Below are 25,061 nucleotides of genomic sequence, written 5' to 3'. Positions count from 1 at the left end.
CTGGTTAATCTATGTTATGTGAATTTCACTTCAATTTTTTAAATGGCATAACTCCCTGTTCTACAGATTTAATGCAATCCTGTCAAAATCCCCCTTAGCTCCTTTGAAGAAAAGCAAGTTCTTAGAGACCTACAGAGACTTAGACTCCTAATTTGTTAGTCCGCATCTTTTAATTAGAGCATTTAGCCCATTTACATTTAAGTTTAATATTGTTATTTGTGAATTTGATCCTGTCATTATAATGCTAGCTGGTTATTTTGCCCATTAGTTGACACAGTTTCTTCATAGTGTCAATCGTCTTTACCATTTGGTATGTTTTTGCAGTGGCTAGTACTGGTTGTTCCTTTCCATATTTAGTGATTCCTTGAGGAGCTCTTGTAAGGCAGACCTGATGGTAACAAAATTTCTCAGCATTTGCTTGTCTGTGAGGGATTTTATTTCTCCTTCACTTATGAAGCTTAGATTTTCTGGATATGAAATTCTGGGCTTAAAAATTATATTATTTAAGAATGATAATATTGGCCCCCAGTCCCGTCTGGCTTGTAAAGTTTCTCCTGAGAGATCTGTTGTTAGTCTGATGGCCTTCCCTTTGTGGGTAACCTGAGTTTTCTCTCTGGAAGTCCTTAACATTTTCTCCTTCATTTCAACCTTGGTGAATCTGATGATTATGTGTCTTGGGATTGCTATTCTCAAGGAGTATCTTTGTGGTGTTCTCCACCGTTTCTGAATTTGAATATTGGCCTGCCTTGCTGGAATGGGGAAGTTGTCCTGGATAATATCCTGAAGAATGTTTTCCAACTTGGTCCCATTCTCCCTATCACTTTCAGGTACACCAGTCAAATGTAGGTTTGGTCTTTTCACAGTCTTATATTTCTTGGAGGTTTTGTTCATTGCTTTTCATTCATTTTTTTCTAATCTTGTCTTCATGTTTTATTTCACTAAGTTGATCTTCAATCTCTGATATCCTCTCTCCTGCTTAATTGATTCATCTATTGATACTTGCATGTGTTTTGTATAAGTTCTTGTGCTGTGTTTTCCAGTTCCATCAGGCCATTTATGTTATTCTCTAAACTGGTTATTCTAGTTAACAATTCCTTTAGCCTTTTTTCAACGTTCTTAACTTCCTTGTATTGGGTTAGAACATGCTTTTTTAGCTTGGTGGAGTTTTTTATTACCCACCTTCTGAAGCCTGCATCTGTCAATTCATTAAACTCATTCTCTGCCCTGTTTTGTTCCCTTGCTGGTGAGGAGTTGTGATCCTTTGGAGGAGAAGAGGCATTCTGGTTTTTGAAATGTTCAGCATTTTTTCACTAGTTTTTCCTCATCTTTGTGGATTTATCTACCTTGGGTCTTTGATGCTGGTGACTTTTGGATGGAGTTTTTGTGTGGACATCCTTTTTGTCGATGTTGATGCTATTTCTTTCTGTTTGTTAGTTTTCCTTCTAACACTTAGGCCCCTCTTCTGCAGGTCTGCTAGAGTTTGCTGGAGCTCCACTCCAGACACTGTTTGCCTGGATATCACCAGCAGAGGTTGCAGAACAGCAAATATTGTTGCCTGTTCCTTTTTCTGGAAGCTTTATCACAGAGGGACACCTGCCAGACACCAGCCAGAGCTCTTCTGTCTGAGGTGTCTGTTGAACCCTGCTGGGAAGTGTCTCGCAGTCATGAGGCATGGGGGTCAGGGACCCACCTGAGGAGGCAATTTGTCTTTTAGAGATCTTGAGTGCTGTGCTGGGAGATCTGCTGCTCTCTTCACAGCTGGCAGGCAGGAATGTTTAAGTCTGCTGACACTGTGTCCACAGCCACCCCTTTCCTCAGGTGCTCTGTACTAGGGAGATGGGAGTTTTATCTATAAGCCCCTGCCTTTCTTTCAGCGATGTCCTGCCCAGAGAGGAGGAATATAGAGAGGTAGTCTGGCTACAACAGCTTTGCCAAGCTGCAGTGGACTCCACCTAGTTCGAACTTCCTGGAAGCTTTGTTTACACTGTGAGGGGAAAACTGCCTACTCAAGCCTTGTAATGGTGGACAACCCTACCCCCATCAAGCTCCAGCATCCCAGATCAACTTCATGGCTGCCGTGCTGGCAGTGAGAATTTCAAGCCACTGATCTTATCTTGCTAGGCTCCATAAGGGTGGGTTCCACTAGACCACTTGGCTCTCTGGCTTCAGCCCCCTTTCCAGGAGAGTAAACAGTTCTGTCTCACTGGCATTTCTGATGTCACTGGGGTGTAAAAAAAAAAAAAAAAAACTCCTGCAGCTAGCTTGGTGTCTGCCCAAATGGCCACCAAGTTTTGTGCTTGAAACCCAGGGTTCTCGTGGTATAGGCACCTTAGAGAATCTCCTGGTCTGTGGGTTGTGAAGACCATGGGAAAAGTGTAGTATATGAGCTAGATAGCACCGTCCCTCATGGCAGGGTCCCACATGGCTTCCCTTGGCTAGGGGTGGGAGTTCCTTGACACCTTGTACTTCCCAGGTAAGGCAAGACCCCATCCTGCTTCTGCTTACCCTCAATGGGCTGCACCCACTGTCTAACCAATCCCAGTGAGATGAACCAGGTACCTCAGTTAGAAATGCAGAAATCACCTGCCTTCTGTGTTGATCTTGCTGGAATCTGCAGACTGGGGCTGTTCCTATTTGACCATCTTTATTGTTTAGGTAGATTATTTTTATGTAAACAATCTTGTCTATGTACTCTAATTATTTAACAATTTAATTTTATATTTTCCATGATGCTTACTGGATATTCATGCATACAATAAAAACTTAAAGTGCTTCTCAAGCAATTCTGCTTGACCAGTTAAACATCCCTAGTAAACACAGAACTAGTCAGTGAATCACAAATACACAAGCAGTCACTTAACTAAGCTTTTGTTAACATTTTACCTTCTTCATTTTGATCAGGAAGCAATCAATGAAGTCCCGAGGGTTGTTAATGTCTACTGATCCTTGGTGTTCTTTTACTTTCTCCAAAATAAAACTTTTTATCAAAGCAATGTTTTTAAGTAACTTGTTATGGGTTCCCGGGAAATAATCGATGAAAGGAGGAAAACTATTGCAGACCTAAGAGAAAACAATAATTTATTAAATTAAAAGCATTTAATAAAGGCATATATACCATATACCATGCTCTGGTTGTAAATTACAGCTACAAATATAAATAAAATATATTGTATATCTTGATAGAGAAATTTTTTATTGTACATATGTAGTAATTCTCTGATAATAAAAGATTTGAGGAAGAAAATTTTGACCAGAAAATCAAAGATGATAATCATTTCCTAGACTCATACCTCCTGTTTATAGTATAAAAGCATCTTTATATTTATAAATTCTCTTACTTTTTACAACAATTCTTCCCTACAATCTTGAAATATAAGATAGTATAAATTAATACATTTGCATTTTGTAGATGGCAGCATAGGTTAAGAGAGTTTGGACAATCTGATTAATAGTACAAAGCTAGTCCCTGCTTTGTTGATTTCTATCAAGCAGCCTCTGAAATGAAATTAGCATTTTAGTAGTAGGAGGGGCTCAAACATACTTCAAATTCCAAATGTGTACAGGAGCAGTTAAATGACTTCTTTAATATTACACAATTATTATTTAGGTAGAGTATAAAACACACGAATTCAGCACAGGGTAAAAGTGTGATGTCTGTTTATGATTCATACACCATAAAACCAAAAATTTTGTCATTCCTAACCCAGCTATCTCGTCAGCTAGAATTCCAACTGAGATATCAAACATCCCTGCCTTATTCAGTGTTTTTTGGAAGCTTCAATGGTCCCAATATTCTCCCTCCTGGAAGGAGATAATGTCTTTTAGATTAGGATATTTGCCACATAATATGACAAAGTGTGAATTGGAGAACAAGTCTTATGAGTAATGGAAGCCTCCAAAGTGCCTGGATGTCCATGGCGTGATATGGGCATGCTTTTGGGCTGTCACCAAAGTACTTCATAAAAACAAGGCTTTGGAGTTGAGTGAAGAAAACACTGATCAGGGAGCTAATGGGCTTAGAAGCCAAGCCTATATTGAGGCATTTGTTTCTTGTGCATAAAATAAAAGGATTGGGCATCTTTCCCAGATATTCACCCTATGGTTGTCTGGGTATGACTGTAGTATTCAGAAATGCACTTCAGAGCTTGGTTCATATAGAATTTTGGATTTGTCAGAAAAAAATAGTATAAGTGGTTTCTCAGGAAACAAAAATCTTGGTCTTACCTGGAGCCAGGGGGTGCTCAAAATCTTGGTGCTTTCGTTCAACCTTTCCATCAAGTTAAGAAATTGCTCATCTTTATAATCAAAACGTTTCTGGAAAATAATGGAGCAGATCACATTGCAGGGAGCACAGCCCAGGATGAAAGTGGGATCACAGGGTGAGGCTAAAGAATTAGAAACAATTTTAAAATACTATTAAACTTTAGATATAAAACACTTTGTTAACAAATAGTAATAGTTTGACATTTTAAGCAATATCTTACCTACAAATTCCCTTAACAGCAAAAAAGTGCTTGGCTTGCATAAAATCAACACATCACTATTATATTAATCCCGCGTTGACCAATGACAACCTAGCTGGTTAAATAATGGTTGTTCAAATTCTAAATTTACATTCACAGCCTATTTGCCTTTACTTTGGGGGAAAAAAAGAGAGAGAGAGAGACTTTTTTAAAAACCTAGTAATTCAAGTTTCAGAGGAAATCACATCAGTCTGCAAAGTCTGTAGACAACAAAGGCACTGAGGTAGAAAGGAGAATAATCGGAGATTTCAAAGCTTTTTATATATAATGAATAGCTGAAAGAATCATGTGTTGAGCCAGTAGAGAGGAACTAGAGAGATTGTGGGTAAATTCATGTATTTGAGGAAATAAATGTAAGAAGCAGAATGTTTTTTATGAGAAGGAAAACAAATATAAATGAATAGTATGTCTAACAAAGATTCGTTTGCCAAAAAATTAAATGAAAACTTTTTATTTGAAATATAAATCCCAGGTAAGGCAAAAAGAGAAAAAGTAAATTGATAAATGGAGTTTTTTATTTCTTATTTAGTTTTTCAAAACTGAATTTTCTTCTTTGGGAACTAAATGCCCATCATCTCTAATCATTCTTCAAATTTAACTAATTTGAAATTTGACATTGATTAGGCAAAGTCTATTATTTAATAGCTAAATAACTTAAATTATAGGAAAGGTTTTCTGGGTTTGTGGAGGATCTCTAAAATAAAGTTGTTGTATTCAAGTGATTGATAAACTTTGTATTTTAAAACATTTTAAATTTTACTGTGTTCTGAGACACATGTGCAAAAGGTACAAGTTTGTTACATAGGTATATATGTGCCTTGGTGGTTTACTGCACCTATGAATCTGTCAACTAGGTTTTAAGCCCCACATGCATTAGGTATTTGTCCTAAAGCTCTCCTGCCCCTTGCTTCCCACCACTTGACAGGCCCCAGTGTGTGATGCTCCCCTCCTTGTATCTGTGTGTTCTCATTGTTCAACTCTCACTTATGAGTTAGAACATGTCGTGTTTTGTTTTATGTTTTTGTTTTAGTTTGCTGAGAATGACGGTTTCCAGATTTATCCATGTCCCTCAAAAAGACATGAACTCATCCTTTTTTATGGCTGCATAGTATTCCATGGTGTATATATGCCATGTTTTCTTTATTCAGTCTATCGTTGATGGGCATTTGGGTTGTTCCAAGTCTTTGCTATCATAAATAGTACTTCAATAAACATACATGTGCATGTGTCTTTATAGTAGAATGATTTACTACTCTTTGGGTATATACCCAGTAATGGGATTGTTGGATCAAATGGAATTTCGGGTTCTAGATACTTGAGGAATCATCACACTGTCTTCCACAACGGTTGAACTAATTTGTACTCCCACCAACAGCATAAAAGTGTTCTTATTTCTCCACATTCTTGCCAGCATCTGTTGTTTCCTGACTTTTTAATTACAGCCATTGTAACTGGCACGAGATGGTATTTGTGGTTTTGATTTGTATTATTTAATGGCCAGTGATAATGAGCTTTTTTTCATGTATTTGTTGACCACTTAAATGTCTTCTTTTGAGAAGTGTCTGTTCATAACCTTCATCCACTTTTTGATAGGGATGTTTGTTTTTTTCTTGTAAACTTGTTTAAGCTCCTTGTGGATTCTGGATATTAGACCTTTGTCAGATGGATAGATTGCAAAAATGTTCTTCCATTCTGTAGATTGCCTGCTCACTCTGACGAGAGTTTCTATTGCTGTGCAGAAGCTCTTTAGTTTAATTAGATCCCATTTGTCAATTTTGACTTTTGTTGCCATTGCCTTTGGTGTTTTAGTCACAAAGTCTTTGTCCATGCCTATATCCTAAATGGTATTGCCTAGGTTTTCTTCTATGGTTTTTATGGTTTTAGGTCTTACACTAAGTCTCTAATCCATATTGAGTTAATTTTTGTATAATATGTAAGGAAGGGGTCCAGTTTCTATTTTCTGCACATGGCTAGCCAGTTTTTCCAACACCATTTATTAAATAAGGAATCCTTTCCCCATTGCTTGTTTTTGTTAGGTTTGTTGAAGATTAGTTGGTTGTGGACGTGTGGTGTTACTTCTGAGGGCTCTGATCTGTATATATATATCTGTTTTTGGTACCAGTACCATGCTGTTTTGGTTATTGTGGCCTTGTAGTATAGTTTGAAGTCAGGTGGTGTGATGCCTTCAGCTTTGTTCTTTTTACTTAGGATTGTCTTTGTTATACAGACTTTTTTTTTTTTTTTGCTTCATATGAAATTTAAAGTAGTTTTTTCAAAGTTCTGAGAAGAAAGTCAATGGTAGTTTGATGGGAATAGCATTGAATCTATAAATTACTTTAGGTAATATGGCCATTTTCACAATATTGATTCTTTCTATTCATGAGCATGGAATGTTTTTCCATCTGTTTGTGTCCTCTCTTATTTCCTTGAAGAGTGGTTTGTAATTCTCCTTGAAGAGGTCCTTCACATCCCTTGAAAGTTGCATTCCTAGGTATTTTATTCTCTTTATAGTCATTTTGAATGGGAGTTCACTCATGATTTGTCTCTCTGCTTGACTCTTATTGGTATATAGGAATGCTTGCGATATTTGTGCATTGATTTTGTGTCCTGAGACTTTACTGAAGTTGCTTATCAGCTTAAAGAATTTGGTGGCTGAAACAATAGGGTTTTCTAAATATACAATTATGTCATCTGTAAACAGAGACAATTTCACTTCCTTTCTTCCTATTTAAATACCCTTCATGTCTTTCTCCTGCCTGATTGTTCTGGCCAGAACTTCCAATACAATGTTCAACAGGAGTGGTGAGAGAGGGCATCCTTGTCTTGTGCTGGTTTTCAAAGAAAATGCTTCCAGCTTTTGCCCATTCAATATGATATTGGCTATGGGTTTGTCATAAATAGCTCTTATTATTTTGAGATATTAAACTTTATATTTAAAGAGCTCCCAGGGGGTGGAGGAGAAGTGAGCTGGGCCTGGGGGCAGCTGCATAGTCTCCAGCATCCCCAGGCCTGGAGGGGGGTTTCTGCATGGCCAGCTGGCTCTGCCCTGCCTCCAGTCCTGAGCAAGCCTCCCTTGGACCAGCCTGATGTGACCAAGCCCAGTGGAGCCTGAACAAGGAGGGATCCATTGCGGAGCTGGAGGGCAGGAGGGACATGACATCATGGAGATTATTTCATCCAAATATCCCTGGTGTGGAGGCAGAAAACCTAGTGTTGACAAGAGGAGTTGATGGCAGTTTTTTGGCAAGGCCTAGCAAAAGTAATCCTGGAGACTTCACACTTTCTACTAGAAGAAATGGAGCTGTCATCCACATAAAGATTCAGAACACTGGTGATTATTATAAACTGTATGGAGGGAAGAAGTTTGTCACTTTAGCTGAGTTGATCCAATATAACATGGGACATCATGGGCAGTTAAAAGAGAAGAATGGAGATGTTATTGAGCATAAATATCCTATGAACTGTGCAGATCCTATCTCTGAAAGGTGATTTTATGGACACTTCTCTGGGAAAGAGGCAGAGAAACTATTAACTGAAAAAGGAAAGCATGGTAGCTTTCATGCAAAAGAGAGCCAGAGCCACCCTAGAGATTTTGTTCTTTCTGTGTGCACCAGTGAAAACAAAGGGAAAAGTAATGATGGCAAGTCTAAAGTGACCCCATTTCATGATTTGCTGTCAAGAATTGAAATATGACATTGACGGAGGAGAATGGTTTGATTCTTTGACAGATCTTGTGGAACATTACAAGAAGAATACTATGGTGGAAACATTTTGTACAGTACTACAACTCAAGCAGCCCCTTAATATGACTCATATAAATGCTGTTACAATAGAAAGAGTTCGGGAACTAAGCAAATTAGCTGAGACCACAGATAAAGTCAAACAAGGCTTTTGGGAAGAATTTGAGACACTACAACAACAAGAGTGCACACTTCTCTGCAGCCAAAAAGAGGGTCAAAGGTAAGAAAACAAAAACAAAAATGGATATAAAACACCCTGCCCTTTGATCATACCAGGGTTATCTTAAATGACAGTGAACCCCATGAGCTTGTTTCAGATTATGTCAATGCAAATATCATCGTGCCTGAATTTGAAACCAAGTGCAACAATTCAAACACCAAAAAGAGTTACATTACCACACAAGGTTGCCTGCAAAACATGGTAAATGACTTTTGGCAGATGGTGTTCCAAGAAATTTCTGGGTGATTGTCATAACAACAAAAGAAGTGGAGTGAGGATTGAGTAAATGTGTCAAATAATGGCCAGATGAGTATGCTCTTAAAGAATATGGGGTTGACTTCTGCCATTATGGCCAAATAGGAACAGCTCCAGAGTGCAGTTCCCAGTGAGAGCAATGCAGAAGGCGACTAATCTCTGCATTTCCAACTGAGGTACCAGGTTCATCTCAATGGGACTGGTTGGATAGTGGGTGTAGCCCAAGCAGAGCAAATCAAGGCACTGTGGGGCACTGCATCACCCGGCAAATGCAGTGGCCCAGAGGACCCCCCCCCCAACAGAGGCCATTGGGGAGGTTTCCAGCCACTCTGGCACACCGGTTTGGATGCCGCACTTCTCCTGCGGTCTTTCCAGCCCACAGACCAGGAGATTCCCACCGGGCCAACAGGCACTGTGGGTTTCCATTGCAAATCTGGGCAGCTGATTCAGCTGGTGCCACAGGTTTCCAGCACAAATCTGAGTGGCCGTTTGGGTTGGTGAGTGGAACACTTATGAGACAGAGCTACACATACCCCTGAGAGAAAGGGGGCTGAAGGTGATGAGCCAGGTGTTCTGGCTCAGTGGGTCCCACCCCCAAAGATACCAGCAAACTGAATCCCACTGGCTTGGGATTTTGGCAGCCAGCACAGTACTTTGAGCTCAACCTGGGATGTTCGAGCTTGGTGGGGGGATGGGCATCTGCCATTATTGAGGCAGTCTGCCATTATCGAGACAGTCTGCCATTATCGAGACAGTCTGCCATTATCAAGGCAGTCCATCAATACCGAGGCAGTTCTAACCTTACCTGTGTAAACAAAAGCACAAGAAAGTTTACACAGAAGCTGGGTGGAGCCTGTGGCACCTTAGCAATGCCTCTGCAGGCAGACTGTGACTAGACTTCCTCCTTGCTAGACAGTGCATCTCTGAAAAAATTAAGCACCCCATCAGGGACTTATAAACAAAGCCCAAATTTCCCGGTACAGAGCACCTGGGAAAAGGGGCAGTTGTCAGTTCCACTGAAGCAGATTTAAACGTCCCTGCCCAGCAGCCGTGAAGGGACCAACGAAGATTCCAACAAAGCACTTGAGCTCTGATAAGGGACAGATTGCCTCCTCAATTGGTTCCCTGACCCCCATATATCCAAAGAGACACCTCATACAGGAGAGCTCTGGCTAACTTCTGGTAGATACCTTTCTGAGATGAAGCTACCAAAGGCAGGAACAGGCAGCAATCCTTGCTGTTCTTCAGCACCCACAGGTGATTCCCAGGCAAGCAGGGTCTGGAGTGGACATCCAGCAATCCTGCAGCAGAGGGGCCTGCCTGACTGTTAGAAAGAAAACTAAAAAACAAAAAGAAATAGCTTTAACATCATCAGAAAGGACATCCACTCAGGGATACCATTCTAAAGTCACCAACTTCAAAGACCAAAGGTAGACAAATCCACAAATATGGGAAGAAACAAGCATAAAAATATGCAATCACTAAAAACCAGAAAGCCTCTCATTCTCCAAGGGATCACAACTCCTCACCAGCAAGGCAGCAAGACAGGATAGAGAATGAGTTTGATGAATTGGCAGAAGCAGGCTTCAGAAGGTGAATAATAACAAACTTCTGTGAGCTAAAGGAACATGTTCTAATATAATGCAAAGAAACTAAGAACCTTGAAAAAAGGTTAGACAAAATGCTAACTATAATAACCAGCTTAGAGAAGAACATAAACAACTTGATGGAGCTGAACAAGCACAAAAACTTCGTGAAGCATACATAAGTTTCAATAGCCAAATCAATCAAGCAAAGAAAGGATATTAGAGATTGAAGATCAACTCAATGAAATAAAATGAGAAGGCAAGATTAGAGAAAAAGAGTGAAAAGAAATAAACAAAGCCTATGAGAAATATGGGATTATGTGAAAAGACCTAATCTATATTTGATGGGTGTATCTGAATGCGATGGGGAGAATGAATTCAAGTTGAAAAACACTCTTCAGGATATTCTCCAACAGAACTTCCTCAACCTGGCAATGCAGGAGAACATTCATATCCAGGAAATACAGAAAACACAACAAAGCATTCCTCAAGAAGAGCAACCCCAAGGCACACAATCATCAGATTCACCAGGGTTGAAATGAAGGAAAAAATGCTAAGGGCAGCCATAAAGATCAGGTGACCCACAAAGGGAAGCCCTTCAGACTCACAGCAGATCTCCCTGCAGAAACCCTACAAGTCAAAAGAGAGTGGGGGCTAATATTTAACATCCTTAAAGAAAAGAACTTTCAACCCAGAATTTCATATCCATTCATAGCCAAACTAAGCTTCATAAGTGAAGGAGAAACAAAATCCTTTATGTACAAGAAATTGCTGAGAGATTTAATTACCACCAGGCCTGCCTTACAAGACTCCAGAAGGAAGCACTAAACATGGAAAGGAACAACCAGTACCAGCCATGCAAAACTGTACCAAATGTTAAAGACCATCGACACAATGAAGAAACTGCATAAACCAACAGGCAAAACAACCAGTTAGTATCAAAATGGCAGGAGAAAATTTACACATAACAATATTAACCTTAAATGTAAATGGGCTAAATGTCCCAATTAAAAGACACAGACTGGTAAATTGGAGAATGAGTCAAGACCAATTGGTATGCTGTATTCAGAAGACCCATCTCACATGCAAAGACACACAAACACTCAAAATAAAAGGAAGGAGGAAGATTTACCAAGCAAATGCAGAGCAAAAAAAAAAGCAGGGATTACAATCCTAGTCTCTGATAAGATGGACTTTAAACGAACAAAGATCAAAAGAGACAAAGAAGGACATTACATAATGGTAAAGGGATCAATGCAACAAGAAGAGCTAACTACCTTAAACATATATGCACCCAACACAAGAACGCTCAGATACATAAAGCAAGCCCTTAATGACACAGAGACTTGGACTCCCACACCATTGTAGGGGGTGACTTTAAAACTCCACCATCAATATTAGACATATTGACAAGACAGAAAATTAACAAGGATATTCAGGACTTGAACTCAGATCTGGAACAAGCTGATCTAACAGACATCTACAGAACTTTCCACTGCAAATCCGCACAATATACATTCTTCTCAGCACCACATCGCACTTACTCTAAAATTGACCACATAAATGGAAGTAAATCACTCCTCAGCAAACACAAAAGAACAGAAATCATAACAACCAGTCTCTCAGACCACAGTGCAATTGAATTAGAACTCAGGATTAAGAAACTCACTCAAAACTTCACAACTACATGGAAACTGAAAAACTTGCTCCTGAGTGAATACTGGATAAATAATGAAACGAAGGCAGAAATAAAGATGTTCTTCAAAACCAATGAGAATGAAGACACAATGTACCAGAATCTCTGGGACACATTTAAAGCAGTGTCTAGAGGGAAATTTATAGCAATAAATGCCCACATGAGAAGTGAGGAGAGATCTCAAATTGACACCCTATCATCACAATTAAAAGAACTAGAAAAGGAAGAGCAAATTCAAAAGCTAGCAGAAGACAAGAAATAACTAAGATCAGCACAGAACTGAAGGAGATAGAGACAAACACACTACAGAAAAATCAATGAATCCAGGAAGTGGTTTTTTTGAAAAGATCAACAAAAGGAACAGACGACTAACCAGACTAATAAAAAAGAAAAGAGAGAAGATTCAAATAGAGGCAATAAAAAATGATAAAGGAGATATCACTACTGGTGCCACAAAAATACAAACTACCATCAGAGATTACTACAAACAACTCTATGCACATAAACAGTATAACTAGAAAAAAATGGATAAATTCCTAGACACTTACACAATCCCAAGACTAAACCAGGAAGAATTTGAATCTCTAAATAGACCAATAACAAGGTCTGAAGTTGAGGCAGCAATTAATAGCCTACCAATCAAAAAAAGTCCAGGTCCACACGGTTTTACAGCCGAATTTTACCAGACATACCAAGAGGAGCTGGTACCATTCCTTCTGAAACTCTTCCAAACAATACAAAAAAAGGGAATCCTGCCTAACTCATTTTATGAGACCAACATTATCCTGATACCAAAGCCCGGCAGAGACACAACTAAAAAAGAAAATTTCTGGCCAATGTCCCTGAAGAACATCGGTGCAAAAATCTTCAACAAAATACAGGCAAACCATATGCAACAGGACATCAAAAAGCTTATCCATTATGATCGAGTAGACTTCATCCCAGGGATGCAAGGCTGGCTCAACATACACAAATCTATAAATGTAATCCATCACATAAACAAAACTAAAGGCAAAAAACACATGACTATCTCAACAGATTCACAGAAGGCCTTCGAAAAAATTCAACAGCATTTTATGCTAAAAACTCTCAAAAAATTAGGTATTGATCGAATATGTCTCAAAATAGTAAAGGCTATTTATGACAAACCCACAGCCAATATCATACAGAATGGGCAAAAACTGGAGGCATTCCCTTTGAAATCTGCCACTAGACAAGGATGCCCTCTCTCACGACTCCTATTCAATATAGTATTGGAAGTTCTAGCCAGAGCAATCAGGCAAGTAAAACAAATAAAGTGTCTTCAATTAGGAAAGGAGAAAATCAAATAGTCTCTATTTGCAGATGATATGACTGTATATTTAAAAGACCCCATCGTCTCTGCCCAAAATCTCCTGAAACTGATAAGCAACTTCAGCAAAGTCTTAGGATACAAAATCAATGTGCAGAAATCACAAGCATTCCTATACACCAATAACAGATTTAAACAGAGCCAAATCAAGAATGAATTGCCATTCACAATAGCTACAAAGAGAATAAAATACCTGCGAATACAACTGACAAAGGATGTAAAGGACCTCTTCAAGGAGAACTACAAACCACTGCTCAAGGAAATAAGAGAGGACACAAACAGATGGAAAAACATTCCATGCTCATGGTTAGGAAGAATGAATATTGTGAAAATGGCCATACTGTCCAAAGTAATTTATAGGTTTAATACTATCCCCATCAAGCTACCTATGACCCTCTTCACAGAACTGAAAATACCACCTTAAACTTCATATGGAACCAAAAGAGAGCCTGCATAGCCACGTCAATTCTAAGCAAAAAGAACAAAGCTGGAGGCATCACACTGCCTGACTTCAAACTATACCACAAGGCTACAGTAATCAAAACAGCATGGTACTGGTACCAAAACAGAGATATAGACCAATGGAACAGAACAGAGGCCTCAGAGGCAACACCACACATCTACAACCATCCGATCTTTAACAAACATGACAAAAACAAGCAATGGGGAGAGGATTCCCTGTTTAATAAATGCTGTTGGGAAAATTTGCATGTGCAGAAAGCAGAAGCTGGACCCATTCCTGACACTTTACATTAAAATTAACTCCAGATGGATTAAAGACTTAAACATAAGACCTAACACCATAAAAGCCCTAGAATAAAACTTAGAAAAACCATTCAGGACATAGGCAGAGGCAAGGACTTCATGACTAAAACACCAAAAGCAATGGCAACAAAAGCCAAAAGTGACAAATGGGATCTAATTAAACTCCAGAGCTTCTGTACAGCAAAAGAAATAATCATTAGAGTGAACTAGCAACCAACAGAATGGGAAAAATTCTTTGAAATCTACCCATCTGAAAAAGGACTTATATCCAGAATCTACAAAGAACTTAAACAGGTTTACACGAAAAAAACAAACAAGCCCATTCAAAAGTGGTAGAAGTATATGAACAGACACTTTTCAAAAGAAGACATATATGACGCCAACAAACATGAAAAAATGCTCATCATCACTGGTCATTAGAGAAATGCAAATCAAAACTACATTGAGATACCATCTCACGCCAGTTAGAATGGTGATCATTTAAAAATCTCGAGACAACAGATGCTGGAGAGGATGTAGAGAAATAGGAACATTTTTACACTGTGGGTGGGAGTGTAAATTAGTTCAACCATTGTGGAAGACAATGTGGCAATGCCTCAAGAATCTGAAACTAGAAATACCATTTGACCCAGCAATCCCATTACTAGGTATATATCCAATGGATTATAAATCATTCTATTATAAAGGCCCATGTACATGTATGTTTATTTCAGCACTATTTACAACAGCAAAGACTTGGAATCAACCCAAATGCCCATCAATGATAGACTGGCAGGGAAAATGTGGTACACATACAGCATGGAATACTATGCAGCCATAAAAAATGATGAATTCATGTCCTTTGTAGGGACATGGATGAATCTGGAAACCATCATTCTCAGGAAGCCAACACAAGAAGAGAAAATCAAACACCACATGTTCTCACTCATAGGTGGGTGTTGAACAATAAGAACACATGGACACAGGGAGGGGAGCATCACACACTGTGGTCTGTTGGGGGGGACTAGCAGAGTGACAGTGGGGGGTAGTGAGTTGGAGAGGGATAACATGGGAGAAATGCCAGATATAGGTGATGGGGATGAAGGCAGCAAACCATATTGCTGGGTATGTACTTATGCAATAATCCTGCATGTTCTTCACATGTACCCCAGAACCTAAAGTGCAATAAAAAATATATATATATTAAAACAAAACAACAAAAGAAAAACGATGAGTTAGTGTCCTTTGCAGGGACATGGATGAAGCTTGAAATCATCATTCTGAGCAAACTAACACAAGAACAGAAAAACAAACACCACATTTTCTCACTCATAAGCAGGTGTTGAACAATGAGAACACATGGACACAGGGAGGGGAATATCACACACTTGGTTCTGTTGGGGTGTGGGCAATGATAACATTAGGAGAAATATCTAATGTAGGTGACAGGGAGATGGAGGCAGCAAACCACCATGGCAGGTATATACCTATGTAAAAATCCTGCAAGATCTGTACATGTATCCCAGAACTTAGAGTATAATAATAAAAAAGAATGTGGGGTCATGCATGTTAGGAATGTTAAAGAACACACTTCTCATGACTGTATGCTAAGAGAACTTAAACTTTCAAAGGTTGGACAAGATAATATGGAAAAATCGTCTGGCAATACCACTTTTGGACCTGGCTGGATCGTAGAGTGCCCAGAGACTCCAAGGGCATCCTGGACTTCCTGGAGAAGGTGCACCATAAGCAGGAGAGCATCATGGATGCAGGGCCAGTCATGAAGCACTGCTGTACTGGAATTAATTGGACAGGAATGTTCATTGTGATTGATATTCTTATTGACATCATCAGAGAGAAAAGTGTTGACTGTGATATTGATGTTCCCAAAACCATCCAGATGATGCAGTCTCAGAGATCAGGAATGGTCCAGACAGGAGCACAGTACAAATTTAGCTAGATGGGAGTCCAACATTATTTTGAAACACTACAGTGCAGGATTGAAGAAGAGCAGAAAAGCAAGAGGAAAGGGCACGAATATACAAATAATAAATATTCTCTAGCAGACCAGATTAGTAGAGCTCAGAGTCCCCTCCTGCCTTGTACTTCAATGCCACTCTGTGCAGAAATGAGAGGAGACAATGCTAGAGTCTATAAAAATGTGGTCCTGATACAACAGCACAAAAGTTTCAGATGAGAAAATCTGCCAAAATGTGAGCATAGAAATAGATGTGGACTTTCACCCTTTCCCTAAAAAGATCAAGAACAGACATAAGAAAGTTTATGTGAAGACAAAATTTGGATTTTGAAGGCTTGCACTGAGGTTGACTACATTTTGATAGGCAAAATTTGAAACCATTTAAAGACCACTGCGTTTTAATTCAACAATACCTGCTTCCCAATTACTTATTTCCTCAGATAAGAAGAAATCATCTCCACAATGTAGACAATGTTATATTTTATAGAATTTTGTTTTAAATTTAGGATGCAGTTAAATTGTGTGCTATATTTTGCAGATTATGGGGATTCAAATTCTAGTTATAGGCTTTTTTTTTTCTTTTTTAACCTTAACCAGTTTAATTTTTTTCTCATTGCAGGGGATGATAAAAAGAAATAATTTGAGAAAATTAAGTAACAATATCCTAGAAAAGGGAGAACAGTCTCATTTACCATCATGTATTCAGTAACGGATAACTCATTCTAATGGCTTCTATTTTTGGCTAAATGAAAATTAAGCCAGTGCCTGAGACCGTCAGAAGCTTGCATTGGCATTAAAGAGTCAGAAAAAGAATCATGGAATTTATGAATTAAGATAAGAGGTGTGGCTTTTTATTTTCAGTCAATGACCAATTACAGTTCAGCTGTTGACTGAGAAGGTTGCAGTGGGTAAACATTTGCCATATCTTCTTTTCATTTGAGTAATTCTCTTGCACTTGGAAAAAAAGGCATCTATAAATGACCAGTGTTTTTGGTTGTCAAATGCTGCTGACATTTACCCCAAAACTTTAGTGGCTTAAAACAACCCCACCCCTAACTGTTCTTCAATCTGTGCTGGGTTCAGCTGGGCTGTTCTTCTGCGAGTCTTCAGGTGACCACTCATGTGGTCAGCAAGTTGGCAGAGACTGGGATGGCTGAGCTTCTCTCTCTGCTTGCAGTCCTGAGGCTCTCCTTCTCCATGTAGTCTCCTTCAGTGGCCTGGATGGCAGGGTAGCTAGACCTCTCCCATGCAGCTTAGAGCTCCCAAGAGCTCGAAAGCAGAAATGATCAGGCCTTTTGAAGACTTAAGTCCAGAATTGTCACAGTGTCCCTTCTACTGCCCTCTACTGGTGATAATGATTTTTTTCTAATCAGAAGAGAATTGAAGTATGCCTTCTATTTACTGAACAAGCGACAAGCCCAGCCCAGATTCAAGAAAAGGGTGTTAAGTGGAGGTGCAGTTAATTGGGGACAACTAGTCCAACAAATGGTCACAACAAGTACCATGGAAAACTAAAGATATTAGGAAAAGTAGAAGTTGCTAGTGGCCTTGGGAAGCTGAGGCTGCTTACAGTACCTGGGACAAGCTGAAAGTCAGACTGAGAAATAAAGAGAGGGCCTTCAAGAAGCTTCCTGAATGATTTCTGCCAGCCCTGAGCCTATTTTTGGAACCAGAACTTAGGAAAACTGACCTGGACAGATATATTTAGGGACACAGGCCTTTTGAGAGAAGGACCACACCCAGAAGTGGGAAATATGACACTTTCTTAATGCCACTGGTTTTTAGCCAGGCCACAGTGAGAACACAGCCCTAACAGGCCTCCGGCCAGGTTTAACTAGCTCATTTTTGTTTCAGCCAACTGGCAAGATTTGCTGATGTTCTACCTTATGTGCCTTCTCCAAATACATCCCTCATATGCTGAATCATCATTCAGTGCAGATATTTCAATGAAAATATCATTGGTTGACTTTTGTAATGCTAATAAAATGCCATGGTGTCTTTGCCATGAAGTTATGGTCTCCTTGGGTTCTTCTGACTTTGACTCCTGAAAGAAAGGCCTAGATCTAGCCCTGGTAATGGTTCCTTTCTGAGGTCTCTCAGTCCCTTGAGACCCTGAGGTAGTTTGGCTGCCATTCTTACAGACAAAAGGTACATGAGTCCCCACCATTGACCCCCAATATTCATTGAACTTTGAGTTGCTTCAGGACACAGGTGTGGCCTGAAGGTATTCTCTTATTAGATAAATGTCATAACTACTGCCTTCCTGTCAAATTTATAAAGAAAATGATTCTAGTTCAGTATTTGCAGCAAGAAGCTTGGATCCTGTTCTTTTTGTTGCATTGTTACATTGACTCATTGTCCATTTTGCTTTCATTTTGTCTTGACTTGACTTTGGGGATAAAGTCTTTCACAAGCACACAAGAGTTCACATATACAAATGTATCTCCTGTATTAACATCTCTGCCTGTTGCTTAGGATCAGTTGTTTTTAAACTCAGAACGGAAATACTTGATCTTGGCTACCTTTGTTTATTATAAGATACTGATGTCATTTAGATTTCTCTCCACGAGGTCACCAAACTATCATGTTCTTATGTAAACTTAGGCCAAGACCAGAGTTATCATAGTCCCTAGGTTGCTAAGGCTTATCATGTGTTGGTAAAAGATAATTGCAGGTTCTCAGATGAGGTTACTTTACAAGGGACAGAATCGACAGAGAAGCTGGGATAATGGAAAAAGCTTGAGGTGCAGGTTTAAAAAAAAAAAAAAGTAGTGGAAATGAAAGTTCCAAAGAGGTGGTTTCTGAGGCAGTCAGAGAGCCCCAGGCCAGAGCAGTCAATAATTGGTGAATCAGGTTATTTGGAAAGTTGGTATGACAAACACACGGATGCCATCTACTTCTAGGTTGCTGATAGGTATTAAATATATGCAATATTCCATAGCTTACTGAGGATTATAAAATTATAAGCATAAGATTTTATATTTTGGGGTGAAAGAATTATTGGACACATGGTATTGGGGTTTAAAAAAAATTCACAGTCTTAATAGCTTTTAAAAAATAAAAGATGCTTCACGTCTAGTGTGTGGCCCTTCTGAAACCTACAGCCATCTCTCCCACAGAAATCAGGTCTTTTCAAATGTGTCTAAATGGGGTTGAGAAAACATGGGTAGGACTTTCTTGGTGTGTGTGCATTCTTTAAAGAGACCAGTTGCCTTGGGGAAACAGCCAAGAAAATGGTCAAGATTATTTTTAGAGGTTATTCTACTGGGGATTTTAAGAACTAATAACATCTTGAGCTATTTTTAGTTCAGGGGAATGAGGAAAGGTTTGCAACTGTGAAGTGTTTTGTTGTAGCTTAGTATACATAAGGGAAACGTAGATTGTAGACATAACTACAAAAGCAGTGCAATTTTTGTTTTCTGTATGTTGTTGGGGGGAATCAAGTTTTACATATAGCAAGCACACGGCCTCCGTGATGTCAGGATGACTTTGCTAGGATCTGTATTTGCCCTTAATTTTGTTGAAGTCTTTGTTTCTTCTTCTTCTTGAAAAGTAAGTTCCAAAATATAGTTTATTGCATCTTTCAATACTAAAAAATTGTTCCACTTTTACTATGGCCAGTTGACACAAGGCAAAAACTATTAAACATTTGGTTTTCAAGTGTTGTATAACTTTTATGTGTTGTATAACCACAGCTCAGCAAGACCTATGCAGGGAGACGTGTCATTAGACTCTTTTCTCACTGGGCAGGGCATCTCTGAAAAAAGGCAGCAGCCCATCAGGGACTTATAAATAAAGCCCCCACCTTCCTGGGACAGAGCATCTAGGAAAAGGGGCAGTTGTGGGTACAGCTTCAGCAGACTTAAGGGTTCCTGCCTGGCAGCTCTGAAGAGAACTGCAGATCTCCCAGCACAGTGTTCAAGCTCTAATAATGGACAGATTGCCTCCTCAAGTAGCTATCTGACCCCTGTGTATCTGACTGGGAGACACCTCCCAGCAGAGGCCAACAGACACCTCATACAGGGGAGCTCTGGCTAGCATCTGGCAGGTACCCTTCTGGGACAAATCTACCAGAAGAAGGAACACACAGCAATCTTTGCTGTTCTGCTGGTGATTCTCAGGCCAAGCAGGGTCTTGAGTGGACCACCAGCAAACTCCAGCAGAGCTGCAGCAGAGGGCCCTAACTGTTAAAAGGAAAACTAACAAACAGAAAGAAATAGTTTCAACGTGAACAAAAACAACATCTACTAAGAGACCCCATCCAAAGGTCACCAGCTTCAAAGACCAAAGGTAGATAAATCCATGAATATAAAAAGAACGTGCAAAAAGGCTGAAAATTCCAAAAAACATAAAGTCTCTTCTCCTACAAAAGTTCACAACTCCTCACCAGCAAGGAAACAAAACTGGACAGAGAATGCGTTTGATGAATTGACAGAAGCAGGCTTCAGAAGGTGGGTAATAACAAACTTCTCAAAGCTAAAGAAACATGTTCTAGCCCAATACAAGGAAGCTAAGAATCTTGAAAAAAAGGTTAGACAAAATGCTAACTAGACTAGCCAGTGTAGAGAATAACATAAATGACCTGATGGAGCTGGAAAACACAGCACAAGAACTTTGTGAAACATACACAAATTTCAATACCTGAATCAATCAAGTGGAAAAAAAGGATATCAGAGATTGAAGATAAAGCCAATGAAATAAAGTGTGAAGACAAGATTAGAGAAAAAAGAGTAAAGATAAATGAACAAAGCCTACAAGAATTACAGGATTATGTGAAAAGACCAAATCTGTGTTTGATCAGTGTACCAGAAAGTAATGGGGAGAATGAACCAGGTTGGAAGACACTCTTCAGGATATTATCCAGGAGAACTTCCCCAATCTAGCAAGGCAGGCCAACATTCATATGATACTCCTTGAGAAGAGCAATCTCGAGACACATAATCATCAGATTCATCAGTGTTGAAATGAAGGAAAAAATGTAAAGGGCAGCCAGAGAGAAAGGTCAGGTTACCCACAAAGGGAAGCCCTTCAGACTCACAGCAGATCTCTTGGCAGAAATTCTACAAGCCAGAAGAAAGTGGAGGCCATATTCAACATCCTTAAAGAAAAAACTTAAAAACTTAGAATTTCATATCCAGCCAAACTAAGTTTGATAAGTGAAGAAGAAATAAAATCCTTCACAGACAAGCAACTGCTGAGAGATTTTGTAACCACCAGGCTGGCCTTACAAGAGCTCCTGAAGAAAGCATTAAACATGGAAAAATGTTTAGGGTCTGTTGGGGAGGACTAGGGGAGGGACAGCAGGGAGTAGGGAGTTGGGGAGAAATAAAATGGGTAGAAATGCCACATATAGGTAACAGGGATGGAAGCGGCAAACCACATTGCCATATATGTACATATGCAGCAATCCTGCATGTTCAGCACATGTACCCCAGAACATAAAGTGCAATAAAATATATATTTTTAAAAATCTGGAGAGGAGGGGATCCAAGATGGCAGAGTAGTAGCAGCTCTGAATTGCAGCTCCCAGCGAGCACATGGAGGGTGAGTGATCACTGCATTTCCAGACAAATTTTTATTGCTCACAGACCAGGAGATTCCCGGGCAGAGGAGCACCACGGGTCTCCAGCATGGCTGTTTTGGCCAGCGCAGTGGCTCTCCGCTCAAAAAACTCACACAGGTCTAGGCACTCTTTCAGCTGGTGACTGGAGTGCCTGGGAGACGAAGTTGCCCATTCAACTGATAAAAAGTCGACTGAAACAGGGAGCCAGGCCAGGAGCTTCCTGAATGAAACAGCACCATGAGTCTCCAGTGCAGCTGTTTCAGCCAGTGCAGTGGGTCTCCACACAAATCCGGGCACCTTTTCAACAGGTGACTGGAGTGCCTGGGAAACAGAGTCACCCATTCAACTGATAAAAGGGGGACTGAAATAGGGAGCCAGGCCAGGAGAATCCTGGGCAGAAAAGCACCTCCAACAGAGCCGGCACAGTGGGTCTCCGCATAAAATCTCACACAAATCCAGATGCCTTTTCAACTGGCGACTGGAATGCCTGAGAGACAGAGTTGCCCATTCAACTAAAAAAAAGGGGGACTGAAACAGGGGGCCAGGCCAGGAGATGCCCAGGTGAAAAAATGCCACAAGCCCGCAGCATGGCTGTTTCAGCTGGTGCAGTGAATCTTGGCACAAGAACTCACAGAAATCCGGGTGACATTTCAACTGGTGACTGGAATGCCTGGGAGACAGAATCGCCTGTTGAACTGAAAGAAAAGGGGTCTGAGGCAGTGAGCCAGGTGATCAGGCATGACTGGCCCCACCCCCACAAAGATCAGCCATCTAAAATGCTCCGGATTGAGAGTTTCACAGCAAGCACAGCTGAACCTGGGAGGATCCAGCTCTGTGGGGAGGGTCATCCGCCATTACCAAGGCAGTCCACCGCTACTGAGGTAGTCTGCCACTGCTGAAGTTGTCCGCCATTGCCAAGGTAGTCCACCATTACAGAGAGAGTCTGCCATTACAGAGGTGGGCTGCCATTGCTGAGGCAGTTCTAACCATAACCCTATAAACAGGACTGCAGGGAATTTCACATGGCAGCTGGGCAGAGCCCACAGCAGATCAGCAATGGCTCTGCTGGAAGACTGTGACTAGGCTGCCTCCTCACTGGGCAGGGCATCCCTGAAAAAAGGCAGCAGCACAATAGAAACTTATAAATAAAGCCCTACCTTCCTGAGACAGAGCACCTGGTGGGGGGAATATCATTATGAGTTCTGCTGAAGCAGACTTAAATGTACCTGCCCAGCAGCTCTGAATGGAAGAATGGAGCTCACACCTCAGCACTTGAGATCCTATAAAGGATAAACTGTCTCTTCAAGCAGCTTCCCAACCCCTTTATACCCAAAGAGTCACCTCATAAAGGAGAGCTCAGAATGACATCTGCCAGGTATCCTTCTGGGACAAAGATAGCAGAAGAAGAAACTGGCAGCAACTGTCGCTGTTTTGCAGCTGCTGCAGGTGAGCCCCAGGCAAGTAGGGTCTGGAATGGACCTCCAGCAGTCCTACAGCAGAGGGGCCTGACTGTTAGAAGGAAAACTAAGAAACAGTAAGAAATAGATGATGGCTGATTAGGAGCAGCTCAGGATTGCAGCTCCCAGTGAAAGCACAGAGGGTGAGTGAACATCGCATTTCCAGATGAATTTTTATTGCCCACAGACCAGGAGATTCCCAGGCAGAGGAGCCCCACAGGTCACCAGCACAGCTAGTTTGGCCGGCATGGCTGTTTTGGCCAGTGCGGCTGTTTTGCCAGTGCCCCCAGGGCGGTGGTTCTCCATACAAAATAAATGGGTCTGGCCACCATCTGGCTGCCATTTTAGATGGCGATTGGAGCTACGGGAAGGCAGAGTCGCCCATTCATCTGATTAAAAAGGGGACTGAAACAGTGAGCAAGGCCAGGAGACTCCAGGGCAAAAAAGTGCCACAAATCTCAGTGCTGCAGTTTCAGCTGGTGCAGGCAGAGCGGGTCACTGCACAGGAAATCACACAGATCCCAGCACCTTGTCAACAGGCGACTGGAACACCTGGGAGAGAGTCAACCCCAACTAAAAAAAAAGGCTCTGAGGCAGGGAGCCAGGTGATCAGGCTCAGCTGGACCCACCCCCTCAAAAAAACAGCAATTAGAAACGCTCTGGGTTGAGAGTTTGACAGCAAGCACAGCTGAACCTGGGAAGGTCCAGCTCTGTGAGAGAGGGGTGTCCACCATTACTGAGGCACTCCACCACTATTGAGGTAATCCACCACTGCTGAGGCAACCCAGCATTGCTGAGGCAACCCGCCACTACAGAGAGAATCTGCTATTACAGAGGTGGGCCACCATTGCCAAGGCAGTTCTAACTACACCTGTATAAACAGGACTGCAGGGAAGTTCACACAACAGATGGGCGGAGCCCACAGCAGCTCAGTAAAGCCTCTCCAGGCAGACAGTGACTAGGCTGCCTCCTCACTGGGCAGGGCAGCCCTGAAAAAAAAGGCAGCAGCACAACAGAAACTCAGAAATAAAGCCCTAACTCCCAAGGACAGAGCACACAGGGAAAAAAAGGGGTTTATGAGTTCTGGTGCAGCAGACTTAAACATACCTGCAGAGCAGGTCTAAAAGAACAATGGAGCTCAAAGCTCAGCACTTGAGCTCCTATAAAGGACAGAGAGTCTCCTCAAGCAGCTCCCTGACCCCCATATATCCAAAGAGTCACCTCATAAAGGAGAGCTCAGACTGACATTTGGCGAGTATCCTTCTGGGACAAAGATAGCAGAAGAAGAAACTGGCAGCAACCCTTACTCTTCTGCAGCCACTGCAGGTGATCCCCAGGTAAGCAGTACCTGGAGTGGACCTCAGCAGTCCTACAGCAGAGGGGCCCGACTGCTAGAAGGAAAACTAAGACACAGAAAGAAATAACTTCATCATCAACAAACTGGATGTACACTCAGACACCCAATCTGAAAGTCAACAACTAAAAAGATGACAGGTGGATAAATACACAAAGATCAAAAGAAATCAGCACAAAAAGGATGAAAACACCCAAAACCAGAACGCCTCTACTCCTACAAGGGATCACAACACCTCAACAGCAAGGGAACAAGGCTGGATGGAGAACGAATGTGATGAATTGACAGAATCAGGCTTCAGAAGAAACATAATAAGAAACTTCTGTGAGCTAAAAGAACAGGTTCTAAAAAAATGCAAAGAAACTAAGCACCTTGAAAAAAGATTTGATGAAATGCTAACGAGAATAGACAACTCAGGAATATAAGTCAATTGACGGAGCTAAAAAACACAACACAAGAAATTCCCGAAGCATGCACAAGTTTCAACAGATCAATTGACTGAAATAAAATGAGAGGACAAGGTTAGACAAAAAAGGGTAAAAGGGAATGAACAAAGTCTCCAAGAAATATGGGACTATGTGAAAAGACCTAATC

General features: G+C 40.8%; 1 protein-coding gene and 1 pseudogene across 1 annotated transcript in view; one reads left to right on the top strand and one right to left on the bottom strand.

Moving 5' to 3' along the window:
• The window catches only part of CYP2C19 (cytochrome P450 family 2 subfamily C member 19), an 82,573-nt gene that overhangs the window by 44,069 nt on the left and 13,443 nt on the right, over nt 1-25,061 (bottom strand). The window contains exons 4-5 of the mRNA XM_017497368.2: nt 4,225-4,385; nt 2,884-3,060 (exon numbers count right to left, since the gene is read on the bottom strand). Coding sequence (XP_017352857.1) covers nt 2,884-3,060; nt 4,225-4,385 — 338 coding nt within the window. The remainder of the gene's footprint in view (nt 1-2,883; nt 3,061-4,224; nt 4,386-25,061) is intronic.
• Nucleotides 7,677-16,366, top strand: LOC108281687 (annotated as a pseudogene).

The sequence above is a fragment of the Cebus imitator genome, unplaced genomic scaffold (genome assembly GCF_001604975.1).
Source record: "Cebus imitator isolate Cc_AM_T3 unplaced genomic scaffold, Cebus_imitator-1.0 Scaffold230, whole genome shotgun sequence".
Taxonomy (NCBI): Eukaryota; Metazoa; Chordata; class Mammalia; order Primates; family Cebidae; genus Cebus; species Cebus imitator.
This window is presented reverse-complemented; position numbering and strand designations above follow the sequence as displayed.